The sequence below is a fragment of the Muntiacus reevesi genome, chromosome 18, assembly GCF_963930625.1.
Source record: "Muntiacus reevesi chromosome 18, mMunRee1.1, whole genome shotgun sequence".
In the NCBI taxonomy this organism is placed as follows: domain Eukaryota; kingdom Metazoa; phylum Chordata; class Mammalia; order Artiodactyla; family Cervidae; genus Muntiacus; species Muntiacus reevesi.
The window spans coordinates 5,998,800-6,026,349 of NC_089266.1; the positions used below are offsets into that span (position 1 = coordinate 5,998,800).

The window sequence follows — 27,550 nt, forward strand, 5'->3', positions numbered from 1 at the left end:
ATGGAGATTGTGTACGTGTACGTGAAGAAGCGCAGCGAGTTTGGGAAGCAATGCAACTTCTCCGACCGCCAGGCAGAGCTGAACATCGACATCCCGCCCAACCCCGAGCTGGCCGAGCAGTTCGTAGAGCGGAACCCGGTGGACACGGGCATCCAGTGTTCCACCAGCATGTCAGAACATGAGGTGGGTCGCTGAGCCAAGGGCCGGGCCAGTGGAGGTGTGGTCTGGCAGGGTGGCAGGTCAGGGCTGGTAAGCGGGACCGCGTGACTCCATTCCCCTGGAAAGCCAGTTAGAGTGGACCAGTGCGGATGCTGGATGTGTGAGGGCAGAATCGCCCCCAGTCCCAGCTTGGTGCCCAGGGTCAGGACAGGCCCCAGCACCAACCACCCCCTAGGCCAGGCAAATGCAAATCAAGATGCTCTCTCTCTCTGGCCTCCCCTCTAAGACTCTTGCTAGAGTTGTTTTAGGTGCAGCTTTTGAACTGTGGTGCTGGAAAAGACTCCTGAAAGTGCCTTGGACGGCAAGGAGATCAAACCAGTCAATCTTAAGGGAGATCAAACCTGAATATTCACTGGAGGGACTGTTGCTGAAGCTGAAGCGCCAGTATTTTGGTCAACTGATATGAACAGACGACTCACTGGAAAAGTCCCTGATGCTGGGAAAGACTGAGGGCAGGAGAACAGGGCGTCAGAGGATGAAACGGCTGGACGGCATCACCAATGCAGTGAACATGGACCTGGGCAAACTCTGGGAGATGGTGAGGGACAGGGAGGCCTGGCGTGCTGTGGTCCACGGGGTTTTACAGCGTCAGACACAGCTGAGTGACTGCACAGTAACAGCTGGGAGAGGTATCTGAGGGGGCCAGGGGTTCACACCTGCAGGACCTGCCCAGCTTGTGAGAGAGAAACGGCCCCATAGAAAGTTCTGGTCAGAGGTGCCTCTAAGATAAGAGAACTGAGGGTCATGTTGCTGTTCAAAATCCCAGATATCTCCCGGTCTGTCTGAAGCAGGTGATCAGCTCCCAATTATGTCAACAACTGCCGGGAGAAGATTAGATGGAGGGGATAACCCTGTTGTCACGTTCCTAAATCAGCAGCATGAAAACCACACTGATTTGGCCAAAACACATTATGAGTGTTTCCAGTAACTTTCAGTTCAAACACATTGACTCTCTTGCTTCCCAGGGTGAGTTGACATCCCTGGGACCAGAGCAGTCCTGCGCATGGCAGCCCCCAAACACGAGGGCAGGCACGAAGGCCGAGCCACACTGGCGTCTCCAATGCCAGCGGCTCCGCCCTGTTGAGACTTCTAGCTTCTGTGAGAAATGGCTTATAAAGGAAGTGAGATTGAGAGCTCAGTGAGTGTGGAGGCCCCATTTGGGGAGAAGAGAAAGTTCCGGAACTAGACAGGGCTCATGATTGCCCGACATCATGAATGTTCCTAATGCCACTAACTTGAGCATTTTTTTAATGGTCAGAATGGTAGATTTTGTTTTTAAAAATGTTCGTGTGTTAACTTGCCTGCTCCGGGTCTTCGTTGTGGCATGCAGGATCTCGTTCTCTGACCAGGGATTGAACCCAGGCCCCCTGCCTGCACTGGGGCTGCGGAGTCTTAGCCACTGGGCCACGAGGAAAGCCCCCAAATGGTGCACGTGATGCTATGTGTATTTTGTGAACATGTCAGTCGCTCAGTCGTGTCCGGCTCTGCAACCCTGTGGACTGTAGCCCTCCAGGCTCCTCTGTCCATGGAATTCTCCAGGCAAGAATACTGGAGTGGGTAGCCATTCCCTTCTCCAGGGGATCTTCCTGACCCAGGAATCTAACCTGGGTCTCCTGCGTCTCCTGCGTTGGTAGGCGGACTCTTTACCGTCTGAGCCACTAGGGAAGCACGTGTGTGTTTTATCACAATTGAAGAGATGCGGGGTGAGGGGACTGAAAAGGAGGCAGAGGTAAGTTTAAAAAGGGTAAAACTGCATCTCTAACATCCTCGCTGCAACAGAGATTGAGCAAAGCGAATCCAAACTCTTAGGTGTTTTTATGTTTCGATTCCCATCTCACTGTAAATGGTAGGATTCGAATCTTTGTCCTTTGGGGTCTCACGGAGCAGATGGGTGGGTGGGCTCCTCTGGGTTTTTAGGGTTGCAGTCAGGTCAGAACTGGATTTCTCCTGGCCACCGGCATCAACTGCAAAGTGGCTGTTGCTAACTCCACAGGCTGGCACGTTTATGACTGCCTGTGACCCCCTGAGGACCAGAAAGTTCCTTGCTGGTACCTGAAGACATTGTGGCTCCAGTCAAGGATACCTCATGAGTCCCTCCCTGAGTGCTCAGAGCTCAGGGACCCAGGAACCCCAGGACTCTGGTTTGCAGAAGTGGCCACATGCTTCCACCAGGGCCGGGCGTCTTCTCACCTGTGACTCTCTGTTTAGGCCAACACAGAGCGCTTTGAGATGGAGACCCGGGGGGTTAACCACATCGAGGGCGGCTGGCCCAAGGATGTGAACCCCCTGGAGCTGGAGCAGACGATCCGCTTCCGGAAGAAGGTGGAGAAGGACGAGAACTACATCAATGCCATCATGCAGCTGGGCTCGGTAAGGCTTCCTTCGGCTGGGTCAGGGTCTCAGCCATCACTGCTTCCCCAACTGCATGTCAGGCTCAGCAGTTACAGCTCCTTGAGGCCGGACACTTGGTACCATATGGAACCTTTGGTCTGGGAGCAGGTAGGCAGGTCCACACAGCAGACCCAAGGGTAAGGCAGGGAGGTCCAGTGACTGAACAGGCTTTAGGAGGAATCAGGAAAGTGGGAAACCCTCTGGGCAAAGAGACCCCCAAGGGACCCCAGCCAGCAGCTACATGCCAATAGGGATCATTCATTCATTCAGCACATTTGGATGGAGCTTCTGGCCTTTGCCAAGTGCAGTAGAGATTGCAAAAATGAAATTCACATATATCCCACCCTGAAGAGTTGTGAGCCACCGGAAGCCAAAGACAAAAACAGAGACATCACAGTATTAACAGGGGCTTCCCAGGCAGCTCAGCAGGTAAAGAATCTACCTCCAGTGCAGGAGACACAGGACATGCAGGTTCAATCCCTGGGACAGGAAGATCCCCTGGAGAAAGAAATGGCAACCCCCTCCAGTATTCTTGCCTGAAAAGATCCCATGGGCAGAGGAGCCTGGTGGGCTACAGTCCATGAGGTCTCAAAGAGTGGGGCACAGCTGAGCATGCATGTACCACACAATCTAACATTGAAAGGAAGGCTGTAAGAGCAGAAGTGCTTTGCTATTTGCCCCATAAGGAGGGAGAGTTGATTTCCTGCTGAAGGTATCAGGGGAGCCTTCCTGGAGGAGGAGGCCCTTGAGCTTGGGTTTTTCCTTGTTGGACATTTGGAATAATGGGGGAGGGCCTTCTGGATGGAGGAAACAGGAGATGGATGCCATATACAGGGTGGCTCCTAATTCTGTTTGGCTGGAACTGTGTTTCTTCACCTTTTTTTTTTTCATTGCTGTCTCTCAACAAGCCTTTTTAGACAAATCCCCACCGCAGTGAAAATGCAATACCAAAGGTGTACTGTATATTTATGTACTATATGTATATCTGGGAGGCCTGGCGTGCTGCAGTCCACGGGGTTGCAAAGAGTCAGACACGACTTAGCAACTGAACAACCACCACAAAATGTATGTCTGTGCTTTGTACAAAAAAAAAAAAGTGATATTATTTTACCCCCATGAAGCAATTTGAAAACAATTGGAACCAATTTCCACCCTTTTGCGGGGTAGATGTTGCCCCCATTAGAAATTCGTGTCCTGGAAGGATGGGAAACGACTGCGGGATATTTCTCATCCCTCCCAGACTCCATCTCAGCTGAAAGACCCCCCTTTACCACTAAGGACTCCCGCTGTGTCCCCTGCAGATCATGGAGCACTGTATCAAACAGAATAACGCCATCGACATCTACCAGGAGTATTTTGACGATGAGGACGCGGTGGAGGTGACGGACGAGGCCCCCTCAGCTAAAACCATCAATGTTTTCAGGTACCTCTGTAGCTAGGCAGGTGCCTGGCCGACCTCTGTCACCCCTGTGGATGGGTGCTTCCAAAGGGGACCCCTTACCCATCACTCCATGCCATGGAGATAATGCCCTCTGTGCTCTGAACTAAATAAGGGGCAGAGCAATAAAATGCCCAATAGATAAGTGGTCCCTACCCTGAAGGCAGGCCTGATGGGTGGACAGGGAGGAGAGAGTCAGTCTCAGGAAAGACTAAAGCAAATTTGCAAAGCTGAGTACACGTGTGGTCGATTCATACTGTGTGGAGAAGGTCCAAAGCACCAGACATCCGTGATCTGGCTGCACTGTGAGCAAAAAAGACCCTTGTCCCTAGCACTCGGGAGTCTGCCTGGAATAACTTCCAAGGACAGCAGTGTGACAGAAGCTTAGCCCATAGACACGTGTGTGAGATCACTGGATATTCGCTGCAGCAGGGTGTGCACTGGCCAGAGGTTGGGAGCACAATAAACCCATCAGCAGGGCTGGTTCCAGCAATTCTGCTGTGCCCGCACGCTGACTACCGCTCAGCCGTCTGAACCAGTGAGGCAGCTCCTTAGGCGAGAGTTTCCGAGATTGCCGTGCAAAGCCAAACCAAATCAAGACACCGAACAGTGTGCAGAAAGCACTGCCTTTTGTTTAAAATATACCTGGGTAAAACAAGCTAAATGTCCAATGACAGATGAATGGACAAAGATGATGCGGTACATATATACAATGGCTATTACTTAACCGCTAAAAAGAGCGAAATAGGGTCATTTTGTAGAGACGTGGGTGGGCCCAGAGTCTGTCATACAGAGTGAAGTAAATCAGAAAGAGAAAAACAGATTTCGTACGTGGAATCTAGAAAAATGGCACAGATGAACCTCTTTGCAGGGCAGGAGCAGAGCTGCAGATGCTGAGAGCGAACCTGTGAACACAGTGGGGGAGGGCAGGGTGGGTGAATAGGGAGACGAGGACTGACGTGTGTCCACTCTCGTGTGCAAGGCACAGGAAGCTCGGCTCGGTGCTCTGTGATGGCCTCGAGGGGTGGGAGGGAAGTCCAAAAGGGAGCGGATGTCTGTATTCATGCAGCTGATCGGTTCATTATACAGCGGAAACCAACATAACGTGGAAAGGCAATTATGCACCAAAAATGAAAATCAAACATACCTATGTATATGTGCATGTGTGCATGTATATATCCGTATATGTATACATATGTTCATACGTGCAAGTGTGTGTTCTCGAACATGCAGAGAAAACCTGTGATTTCGGAAGCCACTAGCATCAAACGCCAACTCTAGGGGATTCATTCTGCCACCTGGAAAGTGTTTGACCCGGTCCGAGCACGAGCAGCCGGGACTCTTCTGATCCAGGGCTGAGTCATGGCGGGCCCTGCGGACTTCTAGCAATGGGCATGCAAGAGAGGGGCCAGGGCAGGGCGGGGGCCGTCTGCTCTGCTGCCCCAGCCCTGCTGGGGTCTGACCTTACGTATGGATACCCGAGAGGGCTGATGCATCAGGAATCATCACCTCCAACCTCCACGTTTGACAGATGAGGAAACCGGCCCCAGGGAGGAGACGTGCCCAGGGCTCTCAGTGGGTGGGTGACCCAACCGAGGATGGGACTCAACCTTCTGCTTTAACCATGCCCGCAGGGAGGAGTGAAGTGGATGAGCCACATGACCAGAAGCTTACTTCATTTCCCCCTTGTGTTCATTTCTTCCGATGGCTTCCGTGACAAAGTGTCAGCTTGGGACCGTGAAGTCTTTTTTTTTTTAACTTAATTTTTAAACATTGGAGTATAATTGCGTTAGCGTGTTGTGTTAGTTTGCTGTGCAGTGAAGTGACTTGGCCATGTGTGTGCATAGATCCCCTCCTGCTTGGAGCTCTCTGTGCCCCCAGCAGTCCCTCCCCCCAGGTCATCACCGCGTGCCAAGCTGAGCTCACACTAGCTGTCTCTCTTACACACGGTAGTCAAGGCGTGTGTACGTCAGTGCTGTTCGCTCAGTTCTCCCCACCTCCCCCTCTGTGTCCACACGGGGGCCGTTACCTCTTTAATCCTTTTTTCACTATTACACATTGTCTCTCCCCTTTCATTTTTTGAAAGTGAAAGTGAAGTTGCTCAGTCATGTCCGACCCTTTGTGACCCCATGGACTGTAACCCACCAGGCTCCTCTGTCCATGGGATTTTCCAGGCAAGAGTACTGGAGTGGGTTGCCATTCCCTTCTCCAGGAGATCTTCCTGGCCCAAGGATTGAACCCAGATCTCCCACATTGTAGGCAGACGCTTTCCCATCTGAGCCACCAAATCGAGCTAATTTTTTTTGAGCAGTTGTTTTTTTTTTCCCCAAAGAAAGAAAGAATGATTACTTGCAACAAGTAAGGAGAATACCTTGCATCTTTCCCACAGCACTCTCTTAAGCAGTTTTAGTTCCCAGCAAAACTGATCAGAAAGAACAGAGAATTCCCGCACACCCATCCTCCCCCCACCCACACGCCTCTCCCACCGTCAGCATCTCCTGCCGCCCCCACCCCGTAGGTGGGACATTTGTCACGGTCAGAGCCACACTGACATCGTTACACCCTGTCCTGAGTCTGCTCAGGCTGCCGCCTCAAAATACCGTCACTTGGGTGGCTTACAAACAACTGAAATGCATTCCTCACCTCTCCGGGGGATGAAAGTCTGAGCCCAGGGTGCCAGCAAGGTCAGATTCCGTATCTGGTGAGGACTCTTTCTTTTTTTTTTTTTGACTGCTTCTCGAAACTTGTGGGACCTTAGTTCCCTGATCTGGGATTGAACCCAGGCCCCCAGCAGAGAGAACACCAAGTCCTAACCACTGGATGTTTCAAAATTGTCACTGCTCGATTTTTATTAATAATTCAGAGACAGCCACCTTCTTGCTGAGAACTCACAGGGCAGAAGGGGTGAGGGGTCTCTCTGGACCCTCTTTTGTAAGGGCACTAATCCCATTCATAAGGGCTCCACCCTCACCACCTAATCACCTCCCAAAGGCCCCACTTCTGGATTCCAGCACACTGGCGATTAGGCTTCAACTTATGAGGTCTGGGGGGATGCACTCGGCCTACAGCACACCCGGAGTCTATAGTTCACATTAGGATTCCCTCTTGGTGTCACAGATCCCAATATACAGAATAGTTTCGTTGCCCTGAAAGTCCCCTGTGTTGACGTAGAAAACAAACGGTTAACCAAAGGGAAAAGGGGAAGGATAAATCAGAAGTTTGGGATTAAAAGATCTACACTACTATGTGTAAAATAAATAAATAGCAAGGACATTCAGAACAGCACAGGGAATTATATTCAGTATCTTGTGTGCTCAGCCGTGTCCAACTCTCTGTGACCCCGTGGATGGTAGCCCACCAGGCTCCTCCGTCCACGGGATTTCCCAGGCAGGAATACTGGAGTGGGTTGCCATTTCCTCCTCCAGGGGATCTTCCTGACCCAGGACTGAAGCTAGGTCTCCTTCGTCTCCTGCATGAGCAGGTAGATCCTTTATCACCGAGCCACCTGGGAAGCCCCTTAATATCTTATAACAACCTAAATGGGAATGAATCTGAAAAAAATATGTGTGTATATATATATATATATATATATATTTCCTTTGTGCACACCTGAAACTCATATAACACTGTAAATCGACATATTTCCTTTGGAAAAGAATCCTCTGTGGTCCAATGGCTAAGACTCCAAACTCCCAGTGCAGGGGGCCCAGGTTCAATCCCCAGTCAGGGAACTAGATCCCTTGTACCACGACTTAGACCCAGTGCAGCCAAATAAACGAAAATACATTTTTGAAGTCCCCTGTATTTTACCTATTTATCCCTCCCTGCCCCCAAACCCTTGGCAACAGCTGATCTTTTTCCTGGCTCCGTGGTCGTGCCTTTTCCAGAATATCATTTAGTTGGAACCATTCAGCAGGTAGCCTTTTCAGATGGGTTTCTTTCTCCTAACAGAGTTCATTAAGTTTCCAGCACGTCTTTTCATGGCTTGATAGCTCATTGCTTTTTAATGCTGAGTACTAACAATGTTTGGATGTACCACAATTTATCCACTTACCTACTGAAGGGCATCTTAGTTGGTTCCAAGTTTTGGCAGTTGTGAACACTACTGCTGTAAACCTCTGCATGCAGCCTTTTGTGTGGATAGAAGTTTTCAGTTCAGTTGGGCAGATACCAAAGAGCCGGATTCTTCATCTTCCTTCATCGTTTAATATTAATGAGAGATCAAGCCTCAGGCTCAGAACTTTCAGCAAATGAAGACATCAGACCGAAATTTAAAAATTTATTTCCATTCTCTCTTTTATTAGTTTCTGTTTGTGGTTGTGAGATCAGTTTTCCAATTAAGGGAGTCCTGGAGGCTTTGTTTTTAAAAGTGAATTTCTCCTAGTGAATATTTAAAGACATTTGAATTCTTTTAAGAAAAAAAAATGAGCAAATATGAATAGGAAGTCTGGGGAGCCTGGCACTCCGGTCTTCTGCCCTCTTGCCCTCCTCTAAAGGGACCCCCAGGAAATTAAGCGGCCAGCCACGCATGTCTCCTGGCATCCCGATGGCAACAGGAAGTTGGCAGTGGCGTATTCTTGCTTGAACTTTCAACGGGCACCCGAAGGCATGAGCAGCGAATCGTACATCTGGGACCTGGGTGAGCCGCAGAGGGGATAGGTGACCCGGGAAGGAGACGGAGCCGGGCAGAGGCCAGCGAACGCACGGGGGGAGGTGGAAGCGGCTGGTCCCGTGCTAGGATCCCAGGCCCTGGAGGAAGCCAGCGGCTCATCCTTTCCCTGCCCGGGTTCAGATGCAGTCAAGCGAAGCCACAGCAGAAGCAAGAACTCCCTTCATTTCCGGATCCTGAATCAGGGCATTCAAGACCAGACCCCTGGAGTCCCAACTCTGGGTCCCTGAAGGGCCTATCGGAGAGTCCCCAGCAGATTGAGAAGGGAGCCGGGGGGCGGGGGGGACCCCCCGTCCCGCCTGTCTGGGCGCTTGTCCCTAATTCCTGGCCGATAGGGTAGTGTGTCCACCCGGGAGCGGGGACCCCGGCTGACAGAGGGGCTCACTGCGCAGCAGAGCCGGGCAGGTGGCAGGTGATGGGGGCGCCAATGGCATCGCTCATCACTGTCACTGCGAAAATGAGCGTCAGCTCTTAGGAGCAGGTGTGGGCGCCCAGCACGGAGCTGAGCACTTCCCACTCTTGAGCCGCTCAGCCAACTCATACTGCCGCCCATGGGCAGACGCTATTGTCCCTCCATCATCCTCCGTCTACAGACAGGGCGACCGGTTCACACAAATCAGGGGAGAGTTAGCTTTTTGAAAAAGCCTTAGGGTCCAAACCTCACTTTATACCAACCTGGGAGATGGGTTAGAATGACAATCTCTCTCTCTCTCTCTCTCTCACACACACACACACACACACATACTTGATTCCCAAAAAATAACATCTGTAGAAGAGCCTCTAGGGCTAGAGGCTGGTCCCTGAGGACCAGTGTTGCAGCCAGGAGAAGGGCTTCCTAGCGTTGCCCCACCGCCCCCGCCCTGGACAAGCGGTTGAATTGTTTGACTGTGTCCTTTTCTTTCCAGGTCTGGTAGTATACATGTTTTTTGTTCCGCCTTATAGAAAACCCCAACAGGCCAGAGATCACCCTCAAGCCGTCTTCTCCTCTTGTCACCTTGGAGTATAACCCCAAAGATTCCCACGTGCTCCTGGCAGGCTGCTACAATGGGCAGATCGGTAAGGAAGGGCTTCCCCCACCACCACCCGGGTGCTTAACTAGGTGCCAGCCCAGCCGCCCCCCGGGCTCTGAGGCAGCCCGGCTCCACTGCGGTCCAGCCAGGGTCCACCTGCCAGGCCAGGCTTGCCGTGGAGGACAGAGTCAGGGGGTACTTCCCGCAGCTTTCAGGCGTCAGGGCGAGACAAGTTTTGCTGCTGCCTCATCAGCGTCTTCAGGTGTAAAAGTTCAAGTGAGTCTGAAGTTAGTTCAAAATTAAAAGTTAAGAAAAATATAGGTCAAGTAAAGTCAAGGAACGCTTACTGTGTACCCACCCTGAAGCAGGGCTTCCCTGATGCCTCAGATGGTAAAGAATCCACCTGCAATAGATAAACGTGGGTTCGCTCCCTGGGTTGGGAAGATCCCCTGGAGGGGGATGTGGCAACCCCCTCCAGTACTCTTGCCTGAAGAAGCCCACGGACAGAGGAGCCTGGCGGGCTGCGGTCCATGGGGCAGCGAAGAGTCAGACACGACTGAGCGGCCGAGCACACAGCATGCCCTGAGCCAGGCTGAGGTGACTAGAGGCGAAGGGGTGGTGACATCACTGGGGACCTCCATCTCCGGAGAGGCGGTCAGGAGGACCTATATGACGAGGTGCGTAATGCGTGCCAAGTCGCTCAGTCCTGTCCGAATCTGCGACCTCATGGCCTACAGCTCTATAGGCTCCTCTGTCCACGGGATTCCCCAGGCAAGAATACTGGAGCGGATTGCCATTTCCTTCTCCAGGGGATCTTCCCAGCCCAGGGTTACAACTCGCATCTCTTACGTCTCCTGCATTGGCAGGCGGGTCCTTTACCACTAACACCACCTGGGAAGCCCTTATGTATGGTACTGGGTGTCAGCAACACCAGCCATACAGAGTGAGCGGAGAAGTGGTTCTTCCTCTTCTTTTTTTTTTTGAAGGCGTTTGTGAAGAAGTTATATTCATTGTTCCGTAAATATTTGGTAGAATTCACCAGATGGTTGGTCTGAGGATTTTCCTTATTGGGGGTTTTAAAATAGAAAATTCAACCTCTTTATGTGTTACAGGTCTTCTCATGTTTTCTATTTCTTCTTGGATCAGTTTTGATAGCTTGTGTTTTTCTAGAATTTTTGTGTTTCGTCCAGGTAATTTTATTTGTTGACATATAATTGTTCATTCTCTTCTAGTCATTTCATTTCTGTAAGGTTGGCAGGAGTGACTCCTACTGCTTTCCTGATCTTCGTAATTTGAGTGTTCTTTCTGTTTCACTTGGTCAGTCTAGGTAGGGGTTGGTAAAGTTTGTTTCCTTTTCAAAGAACCAACTTTATATTTTATTTTATTAATGTTTCTAAGTTGGTTTTTATTCTCCATTTCATTTATTTCCACCCTAATCTTTATTATTTCTTTCCTTCTGCTTACTTTGGGTTTAACTTATTCTTCTTTTTCTAAATTTCTTAAAGTAGAAGCTTAGATTATTGATTTGTATTTTTAAAAATACAGATGTTTAAAGTTATAATTTCCCTCTAAGCACTGTTTTAGCTACACTAAGTTTTTGTATGTTGTGTTTCCATATTCATACATTTTGTATTTTCTAATTTCCCTTTGATCACTCCTTTGACCCATGGGTTATTTAGGAGTATGTTGTTTACTTTCTATATTTTTGTAAACTTTGTACTTTTCCTTCAGTTACTGGTGTTTCTAGTTGTATTCTATTATGGTAAGAAAAGATAGCTTTCGTGATTTCAGTCTTTAAAAATCTATTAAGACTTTGGGATCTATCCTGGAGAATATTCCATGTGCACTTGAGATGAATGTTTCCTGCTTGTTGCCATCTACAGCCAAAAAATTCCGCAGACTTTCCTGGAGGCCTCTGTGCGCGTTGAGCATACTTTCAGCACAGAGCCAGACAGTTGTCAGCTCTGCCTTATCCGCTGCCCCAAGCCTACAGGTCAGCCAGCGGTGAGAGCTGAAGGCCTTCTCAGTTCTTTCCAGTACTTGGGCCACCTGGTGTGAACATCCGACTCCTTGGCAAAGACCCTGATGCTGGGAAAGATTGAGGGCAGGAGCAGAAGGGGCCGCCAGAGGATGAGATGGTTGGATGGCATGGTGATGCCAATGCCAAACTCAATGGACATGAGTTTAAGCAAACTCTGGGAAATAGTGAAGGGCAGCGAAGCCTGGTGTGCTGCAGTTCACGGGGTCGCAAAGAGTCAGACATGACTGAACAACAGCAACAGCAAAAGTGTGCACACAGCCCTGGGACCTTCTAGCTTCCCGGGGATGCATCAGAGCTTTTCAAGACCCCCATGGGCATCTCACTCTCCAGCTTTTCCTTTGAAGCTTTTTGGTTAGTGTATTGTTTACCCCACCTGTTACCCACCACTTCCGGACGCTGCAAAGTTAATCCGTTGCCTGCAATTTTAATTATTTTTAAGATAGACTTGTTTTAAAGACCCTTTTCCCTGGGGAAGCTCTGAGTCAAGCTGAATACAGACAACTTTGCGAACAGGGAGGGGGTCTTCCAGGGAGCCACTAGACAGGCCGAACAGTGACAACTCTTTGAATAGGAGACTTTCAAAGAGCTCCAGCTCCCTTCTGCTCCATCCTGTGGCTGCCAAGATACTGGGTTTTTAACAGGAAGGCAGAGTGTTATTTTTCAAGGCTATCATAGAACTGGAGATTATAGCATCTTAACTGGGACAAGTCAAAATGCAACAGAACTTACTATTCTTATCAAGATTCAGCTATTTTTCTTGAATAAACACTCTGATTTGCTGCCAGCCTTTGACTGATTTCCAGAGTTCTGGAAAAGTTGACTCTGACCATCGATTTTGCCAACATTCTCATGGACTTTATGGAACAGAGAATTCTCAGAGGTCCTTACTCTGCCATTTTTGCTGATGGGACACCCAGAAAACTGATGTTTAGATCCCATGTGAGCTCAGAAGAAACCTGTCCCTGTGGCCCTGAAGTTTCCCGCCTACTGGCCACCCCTGGCCTTAAAGTAGCAAACCCTTAATCCTGGCCTCCTGAGACCTCTGACCTCCCTCTTTAGACCTGCTGCCCCCGCCTCCAGGGAGCCCCTCTGTGATGAAATGGAAGTGGACTCTCATCGAGTGAAAGTGTTAGTCACTCAGGTGTGTCCGACTCTTTGTGACTCCCTAGACTGTAGCCTGCGAGGCTCCTCTGTCCATGGGATTCTCCAGGCAAGAATACTGGAGTGGGTTGCCATGCCCTCCTCCAGGGGATCTTCCCGACCCAGGGATCGAACCCGAATCTCTTATATGTCCTGCACTGGCAGGCTGATTCTTTACCCCTAGCGCCACCAGGGAAGCCCATAAATCTCCCTGCAGCTTTATCTGGGTGCTAGGCCTCTGAAAGACTGAAGCAGAGTCACTTGGCCATGGTTATTCAGGAGCCCTGCCTCGCTCATCACTCATAACCCCTTTCAGTGGTTTTCCCTGCCAGCCCAGACCAGCCCAGGCTCTGGGGCTCTGCTGTCTATGAGAAAGACACAGTGGGACCTGCCCTCGAGCACTGCTTTGCGAGAGCAGAGCAATCTGAGCTAAGAAAACCCATTTCTGGGCCAGACTGGTGCAGGGCCAAATGCCTTAGACTTGAATTCCATAAATCAAGATTTACGGATCATGGACGTCTGTTGTTGTATTACAAAACCCGCTTTCCTTAGAAACAGCTCGGAGTAACAGGGTGGGTCCTCACCATATATTCATGGGAAAATGAAGACAGAATCCATCAGGACAAAAAATATATAGATAAGCTTTGAGTCTTTCTTGGTAAAGCAGAAGAGATGAAATCCTAATAATGAATTCAAAGAAAGGATAGATCTCCCTCTTGAGTTTCTTTTCTGATCGTCAGCAGCAGAGGTACAGAGGCAAAAGGGAATGAATGGATGCAACAGGAGAGATTTGACTAAGTGCTCTTACTTTCTCCAGGATGGAGGTGCTCCTCTCTCTTTCCCTGCCTCACTCCATCCTGAAGCGCCTCCTCAATCTTAGTTCTTCCTCACTTCCTCCAGGAAGCCTTCCCTGACTGCCTCCCTGTGTCTCCCCCTGGAGCAATCACAGCACGGGCTGTAACTTGGCAGATTTCCCTTCCGGTCTCCTAAGGACTGTGCCTGTCTAAGCCCTAGTGGCTTCCCCAGGGCCCAGCGTGATGCTCACCACATGTTAAGGGCCCCGATGTAATGAATGAAGTGAGCTTCAGGGGCTGGTAGGAGACTCAGGCTGGTTTGAACTTAGCCCTGATTCTTAAAAAAGAACCCGTACCTGTCAAACCAACTCAAGCAGCACCCCCACCCCATGCTCCCTGCACTGAGACAGGAAGCCTGCACCCCCAGCACCCACCCCCTCATCTCCTTCCCCGCCAGCCTGCTGGGACACGCGGAAGGGCAGCCTCGTGGCAGAGCTGTCCACCATCGAGTTTAGCCACCGAGACCCCGTGTACGGCACCATCTGGCTGCAGTCGAAGACGGGCACGGAGTGTTTCTCGGCGTCCACGGACGGGCAGGTATGAGCAGCCAGGCGCTGGAGGCCAGGGAGTGGGGAGTAGCAGTGGTCACACGGTCCCCTGTGGGGATCACCTAAGAGCGTTGCCTTTTGCATTTCATTGTAAAATCGAGCAATAGGTAATAGATGCCTGTGGAACACGAGTCTAAAGGTACAGAAGGGCAGGAAGTGAAGCCGTCCCCCCACCTCTGCCTTCAGCCTCCCAGTCCCCCTTCCCCTGGCGCCCACTTACGCCAGCTTCTCCGCGTGCCTCCAGGCTCAGCATCCGCATACAGAGCAGACGTGTACGTCTTTGCACTCTTCCTGTACACCTTGCACGTTGATTTGCACTTGATGTTTTTCATTCGGCATGTCTCAAAGCTGATTTTACATTTCATAAAGTGCTGCCTGCCCCCATGCCATTTAAGGACTTAATGAATTATGGATATGCTGTAATTTATTTAAGTGGATTTTAATAGTTTGTAGTTACCAAAAATGTAGCAAAGAGTGTGCTGGAGGGGTTGAATATTTTTGTTGGAGTATTATTGCTTTACAAAGCTATGTTAGCTTCTGCTATACAACAGAGTGAGTCAGCCATGTGGATACATATTCCCCCGCCCTCTGGAGCCTCCCTCCGGCTCACGCAGCTAAGTCATCACAGCACCAAGCCGAGCTTCCTGTGCTATCTGGCAGGTTCCCACTAGCTTCCTAGTTTACACATGGCAGTGTGTTTATGTCAGTCCTACTATCCCACTTCGTCCCATCCTCCCCTTCCCTGCCAATGCCCACGCGTTGCTTCTCTGTGCCTGCGTCTCTATTCCTGCCCTTCAGATAGGCTCATCTGTACCATTTTTTCCTAGATTCCATATATATGCGTTAATATACGATGCTTGTTTTTCTGCACAGAGTGTATTCGCATATCGATTACTGCATGCGCATGAAGCGTACACACACACACTGCATACACATACGTTCCTGGCAGTGGAATTTCTGGGTCAAGCATATGTGTGTTTTGAATGTTGCTATATATTGCCATATTGTGAGAGGCCTTTAAGGATACAGACTCCAGGGCCCACACCTGGCAGGTTTCACTTGGTAGGTCTGTGGTGAGGCCGCCTGCTTCAGGATTTTAGGGAGCTTGCCCAGGACTCTGATGATCAGCCAGGACTACGGACCAGAGGAGCGATTCTCAAAGCACGCCTGTTCCCTCGGTTGCTGGGTGTCCGACACCCCCAGGAAGGTGGGGAGGAAGAACTGCGGGACTCCAGCCCTCAAAGCGGCCCCTCTCCCACCAGGTCATGTGGTGGGACATCCGGAAGTTGAGCGAGCCCACGGAGGTCGTCGTCATGGACATCACCAAAAAGGAACAGCTGGAACACGCCTTGGGGGCCATCTCCCTGGAGTTCGAGTCCACTCTGGTGGGTGTCCCCTGATCCCCCTTCCCCGCCTTCCGTGGCCGGGGCAGCCAGAGCCGAGGGCAGGGGCTCTTGGGCCCCAGGTTACTTCTCTCCTCGAGCTCTGGACCTTCCTCTGTGGTCCCCCCAGACCTGTGTGGTCTTTGCAACCTCTTTCCAGCAGGGGGCAGCAGAGTAGAGGCAGAAAGCCCCTTTAATTCACTGAGTTACCATTTGTCGAGTGTCCCAGCTGATCAGAAGGCGAGCTTTCTGACTGCACCGGCTTCCAGAGACGCCCCATTCTATAGGAAGAGCTCTGTCCAGGATTAGCATTCGGACGCCAGGCTCTGCCTCCGTCCCCGCCTCATGTCCTCATGTGGGACCCTGGGCTGGCAGCTCGCCCCCCGAGGGGAAAGAAGAGGTGTTGGAGAGGAAAATGAGATCAGAGCAAACCCAATCTGGGGTTTGCTCTGGGCAAACACGATCACAGACCTTTGATGGCATTTAGTAACTGAGAAGGAGCAGTAAAGAGCAGAGCGGAGGGCTTCCCTGGTGATCCAGCAGTTAAGAATCCCCCTTCCAATGCAGGAGACGCAGGTTTGATCCCTGGTCCATGAACTAAGATCCAATATGCCACAAGGCAACTGAGCCCACAAACCATAGCTACTGAGCCCAAGCGCTGCACCTAAGATCCAACACAGCCAAATGAATAATCTAAAAAAAGAGAAGAAAGATAAATAAGAAATAGTGGCTTCCCTGGTGGCTCAGTGGTAAAGAATCCGCCTGCCAATGCAGGAGACTCAGTTTCGATCCCTGATCTGAGAAGATCCCACGTGCCGCAGAGCAGCTAAGCCCGGGGGCCACGACTATTGGGCCTCAGCTCCAGAGCCCGGGAGCTGCTACCGCTGAGCCCAGACGCTGCAACTGCTGAAGCCCGCGTGCCCTGGAGCCCGTGCGCCACCACAAGAGACGCCGCTGCAGTGAGATGCCCACACACCACAATGAAGACTAGGCCACGATCGCCACAACCAGAGAAAAACCCGAGTCACAGTGAAGACAGCACAGCCAAAAATAAAAAATAAATTTTTTTTTAGAAAAAGAAGAAATAGCAAAGCAGTCATGTGGGTGTGTCCAAGGAGGAAGGCTTCTGGAAGCTCAAACGCAGAGTCCCTCCAAAACAATAAAATGACCTTCCCAGATGGCTCCTGGCCTGACCCCCTCCTGGGATCGTCACTGGTTTGCCTCCAGGCCGACATCATTCCCAGGCCCTTAGGAGGTGGACGGGCTCTGGCCCCATCCTTGCCCTGGGAGTACCTCCCCCACCCCAAGCTGGGGGATGAATGTGGTGGGGGAGGTGGACGACAACTTTACTGAACACCCCTCACCCCCCAAGCCCCAGGCACTGTGGGGAGGATGCAGAAAAAGGCTCTGTCCTGGAATCAGAGATTTCTAGGCCAAGTGCTGGATGCAGTGACCACACCATCGCTGGTCCCCACTTGCCCCCCGCCTTGTCGCTGAGTGGACACCGGGTGCTGGCCCCTTGTAACTAACTGCCTGATGCGATGAACTTGTGTAATCACCCATGACCGTCTTGTAAGCTAATGGGATTATCATTATCCCAACTTTGCAGATAAACAGAATGAGTCTTAGTAGGGAGGTGAGTCACCTGCTCCAGAGCAGCCGGGGCTCAAACCCAGGGCTCTGACTCCAGGGCGGGGCTTTCCACTCTCACCCCACCGAGGGCTCTGAGGCATGAGGGCTCATCTCCCTTCCTACTTGCGGAGGCCCTGGAGCTGGCTTTATTCCTTACTTTTCTGGGCCTCTCAAGCTCTCTCTCTTCACTTTCCTTTAATGCCCCCCCCCACCCCATTTATAGGACTTCCCCAATGGCTCAGCGGATAAAGAATCCTCCAGCAATGCAGGGGACACAGTAGATGTGGGTTGATCCCTGGGTCGGGAAGATCCTCTGGAGGAGGAGATGACAACCCACTCTAGTATTCTTGCCTGGAGAATCCCAAGGACGGAGCAGTCTGGCGAGTACAGTCCATGGGGTCGCAGACAGTCCGACATGACTGAGAACTAAGCAAGCAAGCCCTCCATTTGTAGCCCAGCCGTTCTTTTTAATTGTGGTTAAAAAAAGAAATTTAAAAACACATCATGTAAAATATACCACCTTAACCATTCTTTTTTAAAGAAATATTTATTTATTTGGCTGTGTCAGCCCTTAGTTGTGGCACGCAAGACCTCCGTTGCTTCGAGTGGGATCTTTCATTGCAGCGCATCGACTCTCTAGTTGTGGTTCATGAGCTTAATTGCTCCACGGCATGTGGGATCCTAGTTCCCTGACCAGGGATTGAACCCCTGTCCCCTGCACTCAAGGTGAATTCTTAACCCCTGGACCACCAGGGACGTCTCCACCTTAACCATTCTTAAGTGGACAATTCAGTAGTGTGAAGTATATTGACACTGTGGCCTCTCCAGAACTAGGACTTTCTCATCTTGCAAAACAAGCTCTGTATCTTTTAATCAACAAACTGCCCACTTTCCCCTTCCCTCAGTCCCTTCGACTTTCTATCTCTATGAAATTGGATCCTCCGGGTGCCTCATGCATTTTAGTGAATTCTTACTGTGTTTGTCTTTTTGTGACGAGCGTTTTTCACTTAGCACAATACTCTCAAGGTTTATCCACAGTGTGGCACGTGGAAGAATTTTCCTCTTTTTTTTTTTTTTTTTTTTTTTGAGGCCAAATAATATCTCATTGTATGGATAGACTGGGGTTCCCTGATGGCTCAGATGGTGAAGACTCTGTCTACAGTGCAGCAGACCCGGGTTCGATCCCTGAGTCAGGAAAACCCCCTGGATCAGGGAATGGCAACCCACACCAGTCTTCTTGCCTGGAGAATTCCAGGCTGGCTGGTACAGTCCGTGGGATCACAAAGAGTCGGACACGCGACTAACACACACACGTGAACAGACCACATTTTGGTTTTTTTTCCATTCATGTGGACACTGGGTGGCTCTTACCTCTTAGCTCTTGTGAGTCAAGATGCTATGGAGGGACCTCCCTGGGGGTGCAGTGACTAAGACTCTGAACTCCCAATGCAGAGCCCCAGGCTCGATCCATGATCAGGGAACTAGATGCCGCATGCCACAGCTAAGACCCAGCGCAGCCAAATACATTTTAAAAAACAAAGCAAAAAGCAAAGAACCAAAAAACTCCAGCAACAATCATGGGACATGGGTATACATTGAAGACCAAGTTTGCAGTGAGTAGTAGCTGGGGGCTGGAGGGGGCTCTTCTAGACTCATGGATCACATGATTCATTCAGCCATTCACTTTGTGTGTAGACGGACATTCAGGATCTTTTTTTTTGCAAAATGCTTAGTGCACACGTGATGCTGCATGAAGGGCTGGTGATGCAGCTCTAGGGAACAGATGGCTGGGGGGCTTCATCACTCGTGGGGCCCTTGGGCAGGTGCTAAAGAAGGGTGGGATCTGCTCAAGCTGATCAAGAGTGGGGGCAGCCCCACAAAGGGAGCAGGGCAGAGCTCAACCGAAGGCAGTTTCAGCACCTTTGGGCCCCCACCCCGCTGGTCCCACCGCTCTGACCCCGGAAAGCCAGTCTCCTTGCCAGCTGAACCCTGAGCTGAGGTTTCATGGAGCCTTCCTCTCATGCACCCCCTCCACAGCCAACCAAGTTCATGGTGGGTACCGAGCAAGGCATCGTCATCTCCTGCAACCGCAAGGGCAAGACGCCGGCCGAGAAGATCGTGTGTACCTTCTCAGGCCACCACGGCCCCATCTACGCCCTGCAGAGAAACCCGTTCTACCCAAAGAACTTCCTGACCGTCGGCGACTGGACCGCCCGCATCTGGTCAGAGGACAGCCGGGAGTCGTCCATCATGTGGACCAAGTGAGGGGAAGATTGGGGCGGGAGAGGGGAGCCGGGGCCGGGCGGGACCAGGGGGCCCAGCCCAAGGGGGCTCTGAGCCTCTGTGCGTCCACCCATAAAGACGGAGAAAACGTTCCTCTCCAAACATCCGAGCTGAGGCTAGGAAATAGCTTGATTCAGCGACTTCAGAAAGGAATCCACTTCACACTGCCCATTCATCTATTGATGGACACTGGGGTTGTTTCTGTATCCTGACAATTGTGAATAATGCTGCGGTGAACATGGAAGAGGGGTAGGTGTCTCTTAAAGATCCTGACTTCAATTCCTTTGGATAGAGACCCAGAAACGGGGGGCTTCCCTGGCAGTCCAGGGGTTAAGACTCCAGGGTTTCAGTGCAGAGGATGTGGGTTTGATCCCTTAGTCAGGGAACTAAGATCCCACACGCTTCGCAGCCAAAAACAAAAAAGAAAAAAAGTCCCAGAAACAGGACTGAGGACCTTCCACACTGTTTTCCATGGTGGTTGCACCAATTTGCATTCCCACCAACAGTGCACAAGGGTTCTTGTTTCTCCACATCCTCACCCACACTCATCTTTGGGTTTTCTAATAATTTATCCATCCTCACAGGTGTGAGGTGATATCTCATTGTGGTTTTGGTTACCTTCCTCTGATGACTGGTGATGTCGAGCATCTTTTCACGTACCTGTTAGCCATTTGCTTGTCATCTTTGAAGAAATGTCTGTCCATGTCCTTTGCCCGCTTTTTTAACTGGGTTATTTGATTTTGTTTTGTTATGTTGTGCCATTTAGTTGTATGAGTTCCTTATATATTTGGGGTGTTAAACCTTTATCAGATATCTGTTTTGCAAATATTTTCCCCCATTCCTTAGGTTGCCTTTTTGTTCTGTTGACTATTTCCTTTGCTCTGATCCTTTTTAAGCAGATACAATCCCACATACTTATTTTTGCGTTTGTTGCTTATGCTTATGCTTTTGGTGCCAAATCCAAAGATTCATTGCCAAGGCCACTGTCAAGGAATTTTTCCTCTGTGTTTTCTTCTGGAAGCTTTATGGTTTCAGATGATATGTTTAAGTCTTTAGTTCACTGAGATTCAGTTTTGTCTATAACATAAGGGTCCAGTTTCATTTTTTGCTGTAGAAATCTTTGAAAATCGAGGTTAAATCAAGTAGGCAGAATAGCCCTGTCTTCATCTGAATAGCGTGAACGTTTCTGGGCAGATTTTCCTTCCTCCGACTCCTTTTCATGGTCCCATGGGGGACCAGGCCCAGGCCTGTGCCCTTGAGTTAGGTATAGAGAAACACCAGAGCCCTCTACAGTGCAAACTGTGAACCGTGGGAGGTGAGGCTGGCGCAGCTAGAAGTCAGACACCAGGAAGAACTTCCTGGCCAGGCTGAGACCCAGGAGCCGGGGAGGGGCTGGATGAGCAGGACCTCAGCTCAGCAGGCTCTCCCTGCGTCCCAATCCCCCCGTGGTCCCTGACCGGAGGGCCTGGCTCCCTACAGGTACCACATGGCTTATCTCACGGATGGCGCCTGGAGCCCCGTGAGGCCGGCGGTGTTCTTCACCACCAAGATGGACGGGACCTTGGACATCTGGGACTTCGTGTTCAAGCAGTGCGACCCCGCCCTCAGCCTGAAGGTCATGTACACCCCCCTCCCGGTGCATCCAAGCCCTCAGAGGCCTGGCCTCTCCTCTCCCAGGCCTATTCCTTCCGAAGCCTGGGAGGGAGCTCCCGGCAGCTGAGCCTCCCAGCTGAGCCAGCCTTATCTTATCAGCAGAGGTGGGGAGAGACCTGCAGGCTGGGGCCGTGGGAAAGAGCGGGGCTGGGGGAACTGCAGCATGAAAGGGGCGCTGGAGGGACTTCCCTGGCAGTCCAGTGGTTAAGGCTCTGCCCTCCAATGCAGGGGGCACGGGTTCGATCCCTGGTCAGAGAACTAGGATCCACATGCCTACCTGTGTGGCCATTAGAAAAAAAAAGGAAAGAAAGTGAGGCTGGACTGAAGGAGTGGGTGTGGTGGGCGGGGTACGGTGGGAGATGAGGCTGGAGTAAAGGGTCTTGCAGCAGACCTTAGGGTGTGGACGCCCTCCTGTGGGTTGAGGCTGGGGTCCCCCACGGTTGGGGAAGTCCCCAGCGGTGTTTGAATGGGCCCGCCAGCCTAAGCCTTTCCAAGAACTAGATGACCAGATGAGCAGAGGGTGACGTGGCTCTGCCTGGCCCTCCAACAGGTCTGTGACGAAGCCCTCTTCTGCCTCCGGGTGCAAGACAACGGGTGCTTCATCGCCTGCGGCTCCCAGCTGGGGACGACCACGCTGCTGGAGGTCTCGAACGGGCTGTGCACCCTCCAGAGAAATGAGAAGAACACGGCTTCCGCGGTAGGTGCAGGCCCCCGGCGTGGCGGGCACACTGGCTCCGGTCCTGGCCTGGCCGCCTGGCCGAGTGGGTCGGTCAGAGAAGGGCAGACGTGCTTCCACCGCCTCCTGGGAAGTGGGTGGACATTCGGGAGGAGGGTGGTCAGGGAACGGGCCTGAGAAATGGGTGTTGGCCGTGTCTGAACCCGCCCAGGCTTCACTGCTTGTAGCTGAGCGACCCTGGGCAAGTCTCTTGACTTCTCCAGGCTTTGATTTTCTTCCGCTGCAGGTCCAAGCGGAATGACTCAGTCGTTTTGTCTAGTTGTAAACAGTCTGCGTTTGGGGCAGCCAAGCCTCTCTGAGGAAGGCTTGAAAGAAAGTGAAAGTCATGTCTGACTCTTTGCGATACCATGGACTGTAGCCTATCAGGCTTCTCCATCCATGGGATTCTCCAGGCAAGAGTACTGGAGTGGGTTGCCATTTCCTTTTGCAGTGGATCTTCCTGACCCAGGGATCAAACCCAGGTCTCCTGCATTGCAGGCAGACACTTTACCCTCCGAGCCACCAGGGAAGCCCCTAAAGAAGGCTTAGCTGATGCCAATAGAGAAGCAGCTGGAAGGGACTGCTCGGGGGAAGGGGGTGCTGGGGGGCTGAGATCCATCACCCTGGCCGGGAGCCCTAGAAACACCTCCCTAGAGCCATGGGGCACCCAGAAGGGTTGAAACGCCCTGGTGCTGAGATCCTGGCAGGCCCTCCTGGCTCCGCCTGAGCATGCAGTCCCCCCACTGAGCTGGGCCTCCGGGGTCCCAGGGACACCACCCAGAACGCCCCCAGAGGGCATGCTTCACCCCGGCGTCAGGGTCTTGGAACTCCTTGGAACTGCGTGACTTGGCATCCCTGCTCCCCCCTGCGAGCCCCAGTATTTAGCCCCCGCTTTCTTGCCATCAGCCTGGAGCGGGGCTCTGGGGGGCTGCCTTGAGCAGAGTGAGGGGAGCCCACTGGCCCCCACGCTGGGAGCCGGGGCTGCCCGCCCACCCCGACCGCGGCCTCCCTGTCCCTGTGCCCCAGATATTCGAGCGCGAGACGCGGCGGGAGAAGATCCTGGAGGCCAGGCACCGGGAGATGCGCCTGAAGGAGAAGGGCAAGGCCGAGGGCCGGGACGACGAGCTGAGGGACGAGCTGCCCGTCTTGAACCTGGAGGAGCTGGTCACCAAGGCCGAGGAGGAGTTCTTCGACATCATCTTCACGGAGCTGAAGAGGAAGGAGGTGGAAGCCATGAAGAAGAAGCCCAAACCTGTAGGAGCCTCGCGCGGGGGCTCGGGGTGGGGCGGGCGGGAGGGAGCCATGGGGCCCCAGCCACCTGCCTGCTGACCTCCTGGGCGGCCCCGAGCAAGTGGCCCCACCAGGCGGACCTTCCTTTGTCCATCTGGCAAATGGAGAGAGTGACTCCCTTCCTCCTGGGGAATTCTAAGTCTCCTAACAGGCTTCCGGCTCCCTGAGCTTCTCGGAATCCTCTGCCCACACCCCAGAGGGCACCTTGAACTCCATGCGCATGACCAACTGGATGAGGACCCCGGGCTACCTGAGCCGTGAGAGGAGAGGGGGCCTGGAGGCCTGGGGGGTGGAGAGGGGGCTGTGAGGTCCACGGTGACCCCGCCTGGCGTGAGGAGCTGACACTGGTCCTGAGCTCGGCCATCCACGCCAAAGAGTCGGTCCAACTCGGAGCCGACTAGACAGCAGCATCCAGCCATGGCCCTATGCCAGAGCACTTCCTAGCCGTGTCGCCTGGGCTGGTCACTCCACTTGTTAATTCCTTCATTTCTATCTGGAATAGGAGGAGGCTGAGTGATGAGGGTGGTGTCTGGTCACCTTCCAGACCCTCCTGGGTACCAGGGGACAGAGGAAGGAAAAGATGTGGTCTGCCTGGACCATTACTTTCAGGGGCCCAGGGATAAGATGCTAAGATGTGAAAGAGTAAAAGCCCAGTGTGCCAGGGAGAAGTGAGCGTGGAACAGCGTTTGCGCTTGTCGGCAAGACTTAGGGGAGGAAGGAAAACGTACAGAGCAGTTTAGGGGACTTGCCTGGTGGTCCAGTGGTTAAGACTGCATGCTTCCACTGCAGGGGGTGCGGGTTCTGTCCCTGGTCAGGGTACTAAGATCCAGCATGCCACTCAGGCAAAAAAAAAAAAAGATTGAGAAGTTCGAGGCAGTGATAACAGAGCGCTGAAGCAAGGGTGAGGCCATCACCGGCCCACGAAGCCAGCCCGCAGCGGCAAGAGGGGCTGGGTGGCCGGTCCTCAGGCAGCAAGGGAGTGGCCAGGTCGGAAGGTGGGTGAGCACACGGAGGCGCTGACCGGTTCCATCTCGTGACTGCTCCCCACATCCATCTCCCTGTTGCTGGGTCTCGAGACAGGTGGTGACTTCTGTGGGCGCGTTTTGCACCTGGACGCAGTTGGATCTGAGTGGCCTTACTCTCTCACCATCCGGTGGTCGGGGGTGGGGGCGCCAAGGCGAGGCTGGAGTCCCGGCTTTCTGACCTTGTGGCCTGGGACCCCCCTCAACCGTCCACGCTGGGCCGTCCAGAAGGTCTGCAGGCAAAGTGCAATGCGGCCACTGACTCCGTGCCTGCCGCACCCTGAATGTGCTCCCCGCAGCGACTGGAGCACTCTGGATGGAGACAGTGACTCTCAGAAGGGGTCGGGCTTCACAGAGCCTGGCCCCCTCCCTCCGCCGCCCGCCTCAGGCTTCCTGCGCGTCTCTGCGACCGTGCACTTGGCCAGACATGCTGGAGTCAGAACAGAGCATCCTCTGCTGCGTCCTCCCCTGAATTATTTCGAATCCCGCCCACTGCCCTGAAGGAATCACACCGGGCGTTAGGGCAGGGGACCTAGGGGGGCTCTCGGGGGAGCTAGCTCGCGGCCGCCCAGGCAGCAAGCGGCAGGTGCCCGCCGTCCACGCCCGCCGGAGCCGAGTACCCTCCCAGCCCCTGAGGCCGGGGTGCTGGCTGCATGGTCTTCTGGGCGCCCGGCATTCCCGGGCTCAGGGGTTAACGTCCCGGTGCCAGGAAGGCCTGCCCCCTGCCAACGAGTCTCTGCTGTCTTTCCGTAGCTGAAACAGCCGAGCCAGGAGACGGATGAGGAGGTGGAGGGAGAGGAAGAAGCGGAGGAGGAGAGAGGCGACGGTGAAGGGGAGGAAGGAGGCGGTGAAGAGAGTCCAGCGCTGGGAGGTCAGCCCTGACCGGAGTCCAGCCCTCACGCGCCTGTATCCCCTCTCTGGGCACCGCCCTGGTGTTACAAGGGGGAGCTGACCGCCTTCCTTAAAGGGGACGGGAGGCGCAGAGGGACTCTGACCCAGCCCTCCTCGCTCTGCAGATCCCCAGTCCCCACCGACCCCCCGAGGCCCCTCGGAGGGAGCGAAGGGGCCCAGGTTCGTCCCGGAGCTGGTCCCCAGCCAAGCTCAGACTGCTCCCCTAACCCCACCGTCCCCGTGGATTCAGCTTCCCAAGGGCTGTCCCGATGAGCATCTCCCTTCACAAGCCTGCAGAGCCTCCTCCGGGCTTGCCATGGCCACCGTCGGGCCTCGGGAAGGCCTGTGGGTGGGTGGGGGGGTCTCTCATTCTTCTTTACTGAACGTCCCCACCCACATTCGGCTGGGGAACACAAAGCCTATCCACTTCTACGATGTCTGTCCAAGCAACTTCCCTGGGAGATGTTTACCTCCAAAAGGGTGAGAGACAACGGATCAAACAAGCCTGGTGAACACAGCGAACTTTCTGCTATCTTCGTGCTCGTAAAGTTAAATTATTAATAATAATAATGACAGCACTAAAGGTTAGTGCTTACTATGCCTCCTGTACTCAGAGCTTTTCAAGTTATCTCTGTCGTTCTTTTGATAAAGCCGCCGGAAGGTTTCTGCTCTGACTGTTCCTCCTCAGCAGAGGGAGAGACGGGTTCTGGGAGGCAGGTGGGCACGTGCCGGAGACGGGGCTCACGGGGGTCGGCGCGGGGACGGGAGCCCAGGCAGCTCACCCGAGCCTGCGTGGCAGGTGACCACAGGCTGGGTGCTGTGCAAGGTCCTCGGGGGCTGCAGCGTGGGCGGCGGGCTGCCCTGAAACCACGGCAAAGCAGAGCGTCAGCGACCAGAAACGGTAGGACCAGAGAGCAGCCCAGAAGCCGGCGTGCGCCAGGAGAAGTCCCGGGCCACCGTTCAGCCTGCAGGTGTCCGCTGGTCCCCAGGGCGACCGGAAGCGCCCTTTCAAAGACCACCTATGTTAAGAATCTCACCGGGGAAGGACCCGGGGTCAGCTGCCCCTTGTGCCCAAAGAGGAAAAAATTCCAGTTGCCATGATAAAACAGTCGGCAAGGGGCACATGGATTGAGCACTTGATCTTTGCGATAGCCCCAGAAGGGGTGATGTTACCACCTTCAATCCCTGAGTCTCTACCTGCCTGCCAAGCAAGACCCCGAGGGACAGGGCTGCCCGAGTCTTGTGGGAGCAAGTGGCATAGCGGGGACCCCAGAGCTTATGCCCTTACGCACCCCATTCCTCGGTCTCCCAGGAGGAGGAAGGGGCTGGCCCGCCTGCATCCAGGGAGGGGCCGCTGGCACATCCCACATCCTGCTTTGTGGGGTCTCTCCTGTGATGGGCCCCTCACTGCGGGAGGACGCAGGGAGCCCCAGAATTGCCCGATGAAGGTCAGCAGTTTCAATGGAGGGGCAAGGGGGTGATTTTGCCTTCAGTGGGACACTTGGCCATGCCTGGGGACATTTTTATTTTTTTAATTAATTGATTAATTAATTTTTGGCCGCTCTGGGTCTTCGTGGCTGCGCACAGGCTTTCTCCAGTTGGCGAGGGCAGGGGCTCCTCTCTAGCGGCAGTGCTGAGGCTTCTCATGGCAGCGGCGTCTCTCGTCGAGGAGCACGGCCTCTGGGCCCTTGGGCTCAGCGGTCAGGGGTGCACGGGCTCAGTTGCCCTGCAGCATGCGAAATCTTCCCGGGACAGGGGTCAGACCCCTGCACCGGCGGGCGGATTCATAACCCCGGGACCACCAGGGAAGTCCTGGAGGCGTTTCAGATTGACATAACTGGTCGGAGGGCGCTACTGGCGTCCCATGGATAGAAGCCACCGATGCTGCTAAATATCCGAGGGTGCACAAGACAGCCGACACCACAGTGAATCATCCCGCCCAAGATGTCAACAGCGTGGAGGCCAAGAAACCCTGACTTACGGAAGACAGCCTATCCCAATGAAATCTCCTGGAGAAAGTCAGAGCTCCCTGCATTGGCCCTGCACACTGACTGACCGCTGAGTGAGACGTTCGGCCTATGAACTCCCAGGGAGAATATTCCCTTGCTGTACCAGAATCTGGGCCTTTGGCTGGCGCTGGCCAGGGTGGGCCACCTCTGGAGTCTCAAGCCCTTCACTGTGGTGTGGACGTGCCTTGGTGCCGGATGGTATTTGAGGAACGGGTGTGGGAGCGGAGAGGAGGTCCCCGCGGACACCGCAGGGCAAAGGCTGTCGTGGGCTCTGAGCATGCGACACCCATCACCGCCCATCCTCACCGATGACCGTCTGCCTTCTCATTCATCAGCCTCCTCTGGAGCCTGTTGCCTGGTCTT

General features: G+C 53.1%; 1 protein-coding gene across 1 annotated transcript; it reads left to right on the plus strand.

Annotated features, from left to right (window-relative positions):
* On the plus strand, positions 1-25,296 carry DNAI2 (dynein axonemal intermediate chain 2). The gene is made up of 12 exons (XM_065910558.1): positions 1-183; positions 2,428-2,589; positions 3,912-4,033; positions 8,545-8,687; positions 9,660-9,773; positions 14,160-14,299; positions 15,573-15,695; positions 19,362-19,585; positions 21,087-21,222; positions 21,811-21,957; positions 23,002-23,229; positions 25,041-25,296. Exons 1-12 carry the CDS (start codon positions 1-3, stop codon positions 25,167-25,169), a joined length of 1,851 nt encoding a protein of 616 aa, XP_065766630.1. The 3' UTR covers positions 25,170-25,296.
* The last annotated feature ends 2,254 nt before the right edge of the window (positions 25,297-27,550 follow it).